General features: G+C 48.2%; 1 protein-coding gene across 1 annotated transcript in view; it reads left to right on the top strand.

Moving 5' to 3' along the window:
• Nucleotides 1–228: 228 nt before the first annotated feature.
• Nucleotides 229–10,419, top strand: part of Tgm6 (transglutaminase 6) — a 29,332-nt gene continuing 19,141 nt past the window's right edge. Inside the window, exons 1-2 of the mRNA XM_042055136.1 lie at nucleotides 229–407; nucleotides 4,776–4,996. Coding sequence (XP_041911070.1) covers nucleotides 229–407; nucleotides 4,776–4,996 — 400 coding nt within the window. The remainder of the gene's footprint in view (nucleotides 408–4,775; nucleotides 4,997–10,419) is intronic.

The raw sequence follows: 10,419 nt of genomic DNA, 5'->3' as shown, positions 1-10,419 counted from the left end.
ATTCCAGATGTTCGCGACTCTGTCTTCTCCCTCAAAGCTCAGACCTCTCCTAGAGAACGAATATTAGATAGACTCACTAGAGGAACACCCCCAACTCCCAGATTCCCGATGGTGGGGAAAGCACATAGTTTGTGCTGGGGAGGAACAGTTGAGTCCAGCTTCCAAAGCATTTGTCTCTGCCTGCTGGTTATCTTAATAACCCCTTACTAACAAGGAGCCCTACTAACAATGGAAGAGTGTACTCCCTTGGCTAAGACTCAAGGATGGAGAGGACCTGAGCTTCAGGCCAGGCTGTGTGGGTTCAAGGCTGTCCCTCCAGAGCTCAGGGCTCCTCAGCAGAAGCGAGACCCTGTACCCGGTGCGTGCGCAGGTGCCGCGGAGAGTGCAGAGCGCTGGATGCTGTCCCTGTAAAATTTCAGGCTCGTGCCTCTGGACCTAGAGGGTAGCTGTGGTCCCAGGTCTCTTCTCATCTTGCCTGAAAAAGAAGAGAAAGCCTGGACCGGACACCATGACTCCTGGACTCTGGTCTGGACCCTGCAGCTTTACTATCACGTGCCTTTGAGTGACTCTGAGCTCCCGGGTTCTTCTGAGGGCCGTGAGTGGTAAGAATGGCTGACTATGGTAACCATTACCTCCCTCCCGTTCTCCCGGTTCACTCCTCGTTCATCTTGTGACCTTCCTGGGCCTGTTCCTCCTGTAGTGCAGCCTTCACCTCCATGTTTCAAAGGCATCTTGGTTGGAGCCACTCCCACGCAGGACACCTTCTAGGTGCAAACCAAAGCAATTATGGGGTGATTATGTGTCTCAGGGATGTCATTGCTGGGGTGAGGAGGCCACGCCTCTTCTGAGCTCTGACTTCGCTGCCTAGGAGTGCCCTGTGATGTTCTTCATTAACGTGGATCTGACTGGAGATTCTGGCACACAATCCTGACACTCGACACACTGCTGCACAGAGACGAGGCGTACATCTGGCTGCTGCATGGCAGGTGAGTGAGCAGTGGCTGGGGACCCCAGGCGATGGGTGTCCCCCAGAGGAGCTTTTACACATGTGGGGCGGGAGGGGTGCTGATTGGGATCAAGCTTTGATCATTTCTTGTTAAGATTTTGGATTTGGTTAGTCCACAAGGTACTCTCTCATAGTCATCACGAGATGGAATAGCTAGACCCAAACCACCCTGTGAATCACTGCCAAGGCTCAGCTAGGGTAAGACCTGCTCCATATGCTTTGATGGAGGAGGCAGGAACTGAAACTAGAGGGAAGGACTCACATCTACACACACACACACACACACACACACACACACACACACACACACTATGCAGATTCAGAGACATTCCTGGACATAGTTGGGACATAGAAAGAAGCCTCATGAGGAACCTCATGAGCCACATCCTCTCCCAATTTGAACCCATGTACTTGAGGGCAAGAGCAATTATCTCTGAGGTGAAAAGAATTGTATGGCCTCTGCAAGGAGATTTCCCCTTGGTGCCTCATCTGAACCATGGGAGTTATAATGCAAACAACTTCACAGGCCTGCTAGGAAGGGACCCAGGGAACTTTGTGCTGACACACAATAGCTGGCCTGGGCCTAAAAGACAGTAGACTCAGGAAATGGGTTCCCACAGCTCCCCACAGCACAGCTCCAACACAGGGAATAAAAACAGCAAACCCTGTTAGGTGTTGAAATCCAGTGAGAATCCAGCCAGCAGAACCAGGAACCTGCAGTCGGAGGTCTCTAAGGGATGTTCTCAGTTTTACACCTGCTATTTCCCACTCTTCAGCATCATAGAAAAAAATGTGTCAATCAACTCTTATTTAGTTTTATTCTTTCAAATGCAGGTGACTTTTCTTTGTCGTTTTGGTTTGGTTTGGTTTCTGCTTTTGGAGACAGGGTTTCTCTGTAGCTTTGGAGCCTGTCCTGGAACTAGCTCTTGTCGACCAGACTGGCCTCAAACTCACAGAGATCTGTCTACCTTTGCCTCCTGAGTGCTGAGACTAAAGGCGTGCGCCACCACCGCCCAGCTCCCTGTCATATTTTAACTTCATATTTCTTCATGGTAGAAGACAGCATTAGTGGACAGTCATGCCTGCCTGGCTCCTAGAAGGTGCTGTTTCCTAAGTTGAGGCTGCTTCCCCATCCAGTGCTGATGTAGAGAGAGCTGGCTTTGTTTCTCTCTGGGTTAGATTTTTTTTTTCACGACCTTCACATTGTTTCTGTAAGCATTGATTTAGCAAAGCCAAACTTTATTGCCGAGGAAGAACAAAGCCAATGTGTGGAACACCAGTGTCAGATCTGTGACTATTTTGTTGCGGGACCACTAGTCTCCATCTGTAAAATATTGGGGTCAGGATCTGGGAAGATGGCTTAGCAAGTAAAGGCCTGCTGTGCAAGCGTAAGCATCTGAGTTCAAATCCCCAGTAGGTGTGTGAAGCCAGGGAGAGTGGCACACATTTGTAATCCCAACCGTCTACAATGAGATGGAGGTGAGGACAGGAGAATCCCCAGAGGCTCGTGGGCCAGCCAGCCCGGTGTGTACAGCAGCAGACAAGTGGACCCTGTCCCCAACAATGCAGACGGTGAGGACTGACATCTGAAGATGCACTTTGTCCTCCAATGTATGTGCCGGGATTCATACAACAAGCGCAAACATACAGGCACACGTCATACACATACCCACAAATAAAATGAAATGCCGGAGCCAATATGCCCAGCATACAAAGTGAATGTTGCATTGGATTCAATTTCCCATGCTTTCTGGGTTCTCCTAGCTTCTTCCTCCTTGGATCCTAGGTAAATGGGACACCAGAGCCTGATAGAGAATCTGTCCATTACAAAAAGGACCCTCCCTCCTGTCCTGTTCAGACAGATATCACTGGTCGGTCCCAGAGCTCTTTCTGACAGAGCCTGGATATGGTCCCAGAATTCTCTTCAGCATGGCTCTTCAGTGTTACTAGCAGTTGATCGGTATTAGCAAATGCAACGAGACCCTTTTGCCATCAATGAATGACAATAATTTCAGTTCAGAACTTCTAAGAGATGGTGACATACTCCCTGTGGGACTGGCTCTTAGAAACCATTGGTTGAAGCTGATGGGTCACTATCGACTTGAATGAGAGACGCTGGCTTCCAAAGGACCAGGAAGGAAAGGGAGATGAAGCAGCAGCTCCAGGAAGGCCTTGGACAACTCCCCATTAATCATTTAGTGATGGAGCTCAGGTGCTCATGATGCATGCTCAGGGCAGAGCCATAATGGGGCCCATTAAAAAACAATTATACCGAGGCCCAAGTCTGGATGACATGACCAGCTTCAGTAGGGTTTTTATGCTCAGTCTCACTAGGTGCCATGTCAGGCTGGGACAGAGAATTGTCACATAGCTCTGTGATGTCACTGAGATGTGGAAGAAAAGTGTGAGAATCAAGGGTAGGTGTGGAGATCATGGCAGGGAGCAAGGGAGCGAGTGGGACATAACCTTCTATACGCTGGGCTTCTTGTTACGCTGATCTTCAGGGGCAGCTGATAAATACGTAAGCCAGAAGAGGAGGGAGTGAGGCTGGCAGGACCAGGAGTGGGCGAGGGCCAAACTGAGAGTAACCTGGAGTGCAATGGACTGTGTCTAGAACTCTTGTCCCTGGAGCTGGAGGAATGGCATGTTGACACTCGCTCAAACAGAGAAGTCCCTTGCTCACCGTGAGCCTCGGTGTCTCCATAGCAACAGAACGGATCGAATAGGATGAGCTACAAATTGTTCCAAGGCTGGCGGGGCAGTAGCCTCAGCCAGAGCTGAAGAAGAGAGAATGAAATGAAGAGCAGAGTGTGCACACAGAGGAGGGGGGGGCAGAGAGAGGGGGAGCGGTTTCGGAAAGGAGATGACAATTTTAACCCCCCCACCCCCATGAGCCCCTAACTGTGGCTCTGGAACTAAGTGCCCCATTCACAGGGACGTCATCCCCTCTGGTGGGAGCCTGCTGTTCTACAGTGTTTGTTAATGCTTCCCCTTCCACCCTCAAAATCTCCTTGTCTAACTGGTACAGTTGGTCATTGTCTACCTTACTCAGTGCTTCTGAAAACCATAGGAGGAAGGCATTATAACCTCCACTTCCCAGGGAAGGGCATCTGAACCTCAGAGGGGCCCAACGATTTTCACAGGGCCACGGAGACAGTGAGCACATGAGTCAGAATGGCATTAACTGACAGAACACTGGAGTGGCAGCCAGGAGCTAGTGTGTACATACTGATGGTAGTAACGTGATTAACAATGTATTTGCTGAGTTCCTAGTATGTGTCAGGTCATGTTCTGACTACTGTGGATCATTTTATTTAATCCTCTAATACTCCACAGCAGGAATCATCAGCGAACTGTTCCCACCAGGAGACGGAGTTCACTCACTTGCTCCAGTTCCCACGGTCCACAAGGAGCACAACCTATATTGGAACTCAGCTGTGTACATCTGAGCTTATGTTAGTGCCTGACAAAAACGCAAAGGAAGACCAGGAAGAGACAGTGAGTGAGAAAGAGGAAGTAGGAGAGCCTTGGGGAGGACGGGTATCTATGGGGTTCACATGGTACATACACTAGGCCCTCCTTTCTCTCTGCCTGATGGGCACAGCCTTTGGCCCAGAGCCTCTGTGGGTTCTGAGCCTAGGATTGAAGGCTCACCCTGCATTTCCCTAAGGGAGAAGGCTTAGGAACTGGTAATATGCCCTCCACGCTGTCCTCAGGCGTTAAGTTCTGTCAACCAGAGAAGTTCCAGATTAGGTATTACCTGCCCTAGCCCCTCCCTGGAACCTGGCAAGGAGCTGGGTAGCCATTTTCATATCTGCACGCTGATTAGAAGACCAAAAGGAACAGTTGGGGACCAGAGGTACTTGTTTCAGCAGCTAGCCACAGACTTCCCAAACCATAAGGTCCTTCTGGGTCATTTCACAGATAGAATCATTGAAGCTCAGAACAGAGGGAACAGCTTGCCCAAGTCCCACCAGGACTCAGCAGCAGGTCTGCTAATCTTATCAGGGCCTACATAGATACCCTGCTGCTTGTTCCTTGGTTTTGCAAAAGTAAGAAGTTAGGCAGAATGACAGGATCAGCAGAGGACTGCTTGAGTGGAGGGTACCGGATAAGCATGATGGGGGGGTCTGGTCCACCAAGGGTAGCCCCAGATGGCTGGTAAGCATTATATTCCTTATCATACCCCATCCAAGGGGCAGAGAGAGAGGTTCACCCCTTACCTAAAATTCATTGAGCGTCTGTGAGGTCCCAAGCCCTAACTCAAACTCTCGGGGGCCAGAGAGGATAGGAACCAGGGCTGAGCTTCGTGGAGCTTGTAGTACAGAGGAGAGAAACATAGAGCAAACAAGTGTGAAACACCCTTGAACATAGGTTAGGAACAGAAGCGTTCATTTCAGAGAGCAGGATCTGAGCTGGGGTACAGGGGAAGTGTCACTGAGTTTCTTGACAACTGTGACCTACGTATGTATCTGCTTCCTCCTTTACGCTGCTCTGTGTGTAAGATTCCTTCCTCCGTGCTTTTGGTCTTACTGTTCCCTCAACTAGGGAGACACCAGTTGGGATAGAATTGGATGTAATCACCGTAACGGTGGCTTTCCCCCCACCTCCCAGCTCACAGAGTCCTGACCATCAGTTCACAGATGGCAAGGCAGGAGGGTATGATGCCAATGGGTCTGGATGACTTGGGTCACCTCAGGGGCATCTCCAAGGGCAGATCATAGAGAGATGGGGACCGGGACCTCCTGGACTGTACAGAGGGATAAAGCTGGAACGAGATGGCAGGTCACGGTTTCTAGGCTAATATCCCTGCAGAACCACCAAGGCATAAAAGAAAGAGCCGCATTGGAGAGGGAATGGAGAGAAGCTGAAAGAATGACAACATTAGCTTAGCAAGAGGAGCTTGCTGGTGTGTCTAGGTGGGTAAGCTACCTCTTCAAGAGCTGCAAGAATTCGCAGAAGACCAGTGAGATAGCTCAACGGGTGCAGGCAATGAAGGTGCTTACTGTGCAAGCCTGGAAAACTGAGTTCAATTCCCAGAACCCGTGTAAAGGTGCAAGGAGAGAACTAACTCCACAAAATTGTCCTCTGATCTCTACACGTATACTACGCTCCCATGTGTGTATGAGTGCACACACACACATACATTCATTATGCATGCACATATATGCCTACACACATCATGCAAGTATAGAAACATGCATAATAAAATATTTTTTAAAGAAATTCAGCTGAGGGAGCTAGGATTAATGACAGGTGCCTTTGCTGGCACTTAGGATGCAGAAGTAAGAATAAAGTTCAAAGTTTGCCTACAGGGGCTGGAGAGATGGCTCAGAGGTTAAGAGCATTGCCTGCTCTTCCAAAGGTCCTGAGTTCAATTCCCAGCAACCACATGGTGGCTCACAACCATCTATAACAGGGTCTGGTGCCCTCTTCTGGCCTGCAGGCATACACACAGACAGAATATTGTATACATAATAAATAAATAATTGTTTAAAAAAAAACAAAGTTTGCCTACAAATAATGTTATGTAGACTGAGCTGGTTATATATTTATGTATTTAGGAGTGTGTGTGCGTGCATGCATGTGTGCGTGTGTGTGTGTGTGTGTGTGTGTGTGTGTGTGTGTGTGTGTAACAATTAAAGACAGAGGCCATGAATTTAAAAGAGCAAGGGGTATATGAACATGGAGGATGGAAATTGGGGAAAATGCTATAATATTATAATCTCAAAAAAATTTAAAAACTATAATTTTAAAAAAAATTCAAGATCATCCTGAGCTACATGGTGAATTTGAGGGAATCCTGGATGGCATGAAACACTCAGAGAGAAAGGGAGAATAGGAGGAGGGAAGGAAGGAAGAAAAGTAGGTGGTAGGTCAGCTGCAGAAGCTTGACCCTAGTCTAGGAAGCCACGAGAGAGATGGTTCTGAGATTCAAGTGTAATGATACAGTGGTCCTGACTCATCCCAGGAGTGGGAGATAAGGTTATTGGGAGGTAATTATCTCAGCCCTGTCATGGCCCAGGGTGGGTAAAAGGGGGTGAGATTTGGTGAGGGTCATGGGAATCTGGGCTGGGTTCCTCTTTCTTTGTCCCAGATCACACCAGCTCTTGTCACCTTCTGAGGCATCTGCATCCTTCTCACAGATAGGCAGGAGAGAGCAGGATGAGGGAGAAAAGGGGGAGGGGAAAGCAAGCAGAGGGGGGTGTGGTCAGATGTTGAAAATAGCAGGGTTATAAGGAGAATGAGCAGCTGGAGGACAGAAGTCCATGAGCTGGAGGGAGTTCAGGTGAGGGGAGGTAAAAAGGACCAGGAGACTGATGAGGGCTCAGCAATGTGTAACAGGTACTTGTGAGGCTGGAGGCCAGCATGCACTTTGTATATGTTGGTACACATAGGTAGCCATTGTCCCTTCCTTTCGGTAGAGGGGAACCAGCTTCACAAGTTCCTGAGAAATGCTGGCTTCTGTCTAACCCCCAGAAATCCTCCTATAGTCCAGGCTGAGCTCACTTCTAGAGATTCGGGCTGCCTTTTGAAATTTGGGGGATCAGAGTCTCCTTTGGACCTTCTTTCTGTTTCTCTGAAGAACCCTGCCTCTTTCTACAGTGGCTTTCAATGTCCATTGCCTAATGTGCCTGCTTCCTAGGACCCTAACTGAGGAAGCATGGCTTCCCTCCTCCTCCTCCTCTCCAACTCTGTCTTCCCAGCACTGCCGAGATTTATAACTCGCCTGTCCTGTTATTTTTCTTTAAAACTCTAATAAAATGGACCTTGAGCTAAGAAAAAAAGAAACTAGACTCTTTAAAAAGGAAAGCATCATTACCTGCTGTGCTGGTTATTTCTCTGCTGCTATTATAAATGCCATGACCAAAAGCAATGTATACAAGGAAGAGTTTACTTGACTTACTGTTCCAGAGACCAGGCATGGCAGCAAGCAGAGGCATGGCACCCAGAGCAGGGAGCCAGCCGAGAGCTCATCTCAAACCAGAGCACAAGGAAGAGAGGAAACTAAAAGTGTGTGAGGCTTCCGAGAGCATAGCAAAGCCCATCCCCAGTGACACACTTTTACAAACAAGGCCACACCTCCTAAACCTCTTCAACAGTGCCACCAGCTAGGGACCAAGTGCTCAAATACCTCGATCTTGGAGGACATTTCTCATTCAGACAACCACACTCCACTCCCTGGTCCCCAGAGGTTTGTGGCCACATCAGAATGCAAAATGTGTTTGATCTAACTTTAAAATTCCCCCACAGTCTTCCACAGTCTCGAGCCTGTTTAAAGGCCCAAAGTCTCTTTCTGAGACTCAGGCAATCTTTTAATTGTAACCTCCTGTAAAATAAAAAAAGCAAATTACATACTTCCAACATATAATAGCATAGGATATACATTACCATTCCAACAGGGTAGAATGGGTACACAGTACAGAAACACTGGACCAAAGCAAGATCAGAACCCAGCGAGGAAAACATCAACTCCAGGAGCTCCATGCCATCATCAAAGGGCTTGTATGACTCCACCCTTCTGGCTTTTCTGCAGAGAACACCTCTCTCTCTCTCTCTCTCTCTCTCTCTCTCTCTCTCTCTCTCTCTCTCTCTCTCTCTCTCTCTCTCTCTCTCTCTCGAGCTGGTTCCACTTCCTGTATGCAGCTCTTACAGAGAGATACCCCATGGATCTGACATCCCCAAAACCTTTGCTCTCCAGTGCAATCCAAGCTTCATTTTCACAGCTTCACACGGTGACCTCTGAGGGCCTCTTCCACTCACATGCAGGGACTCCCCTGCCGTATGCCGTCGGCCTTAGCAGCTCTCTGAAACTACAGAAGAATAATCCACAACCTCTCTACTTTTCCATCCTTTATGCCCATAAACCCAGCACCATGCGGACAACACTGCCAAGTCTGGCTCCAGTATGGGATCAACCCTGATCCCCTCGGGTCACATCAGCACCAACCTTTTTTGTCTGGTTCCTTTCTGGGCAAAGAGGACTGCTTGTGCTCCTCCACGAGCTGGAAGCTTAGCTGAGTGGGGTCCTTCCCTGAGGGCACCCTTCCCTTTATTCCAGCGCAGAGCAGACCTCTCCTTAACTGTGCGGCTCTCCTACCAATCACAGCCTCTCTTCTGGCGCACACCTTGGCTGTCACGTTAAGCCTCCTAGTGGTCTTCTACTCTCCCCACTGTGCATTTTGTATTTCGCTTTGGCCCACCTGCTCTTTTCATTGTAGATTTGCTTAATGGTTATCGATTTGCATAATGGTTATCAACGATCACCATACCACAGATGCAACATCCGGCAGTCTTAAAATTTCCTCCAGCGATGAAATTAGTCCTTTGCTTTTAATTTAGCTTCAGGCAAGTTCTCAGGTTATAGACAGAAGGCAGCCAGACTCTATCCCAAGAACGGCCTCTAGCCCAACTACTGCTAAAAACCTTCACTTTCTTCTGAAAGCTCCTGAGCTAAGCCTCCACAGTCCACTGTCTTCAGGGCTCCTGCTAGAACAGAGGAAGCTCTGCTTGCCACATTCTGCTGCTTTTCTAGCCTAAAGTTCCAAAGACTTCCACACTCTCTTCACAGCGGCAGCCCACTCTCTGGTGCCGACTTCTGCTTTAGTTACTTTGTGTTCGTTACTTTCCTGTGGCTGTGATAAAAGACACCATTGCCAAAAACACCTTATAGACGAGTTTATGTGACTCTTAGTTCCAGAAGGAACTAAGTCTGTCATGCCAGGGGAGCACGGCAGCAAGCAGCAAGCATGGCAGCCAGAGCAGGAAGCCGAGAGCTCACGTCTTCAAACACAAGCCTGAATCAGAGACAGTGATCACGAAGTGGATCAAGGCTTTTAATCTCAAAGTCTGTCCCCAGTGACATATTATTCCAGCACAACTGGACTACCTAATACTTCCTAAGCAGTGCCACCAACTGGCCACCAAGAGCTTAAATGAAACCATGAGGGGCATTTCTCGCCCAAATCACCACTCCTGTCTTCTTCCAATCATGACCCTTGCCAAACCTGCTATAATGACCATGATGCAGATTCCTCTTGTATTTTAGAGTCTGGGACTTCTGGGCCGGTGGAAGTAAAGGTAGCAGAGTTTAGGGGCTCCATGCAAGTACAGACTCAAGTGCAAGTGCCCAAGCTCCACTGCTTGCAAAGTTCTGTGACTTTCTTCCTGTTTCCATTCGTAAAGTTGAGACAAACATCCCTCAAATGGTTAATGGAGATCAAAGAAGACAACATTTATAAAGGACTTAGAAAACTACTTTTTTATAGGAAGTCTTTCTAAATAAAACCTATTCTGTGTCTCCGCCCACAATTACTGTGTCTGATGTATACACCAAATAAAATAGAGGTGAGATCCCAGGTACCTTTAGGCAGAAAATAACTATTTAAAGATATTCGTATCAGTACATTTCT

The sequence above is a fragment of the Arvicola amphibius genome, chromosome 5 (assembly GCF_903992535.2).
Source record: "Arvicola amphibius chromosome 5, mArvAmp1.2, whole genome shotgun sequence".
NCBI lineage: Eukaryota > Metazoa > Chordata > Mammalia > Rodentia > Cricetidae > Arvicola > Arvicola amphibius.
This window is presented reverse-complemented; position numbering and strand designations above follow the sequence as displayed.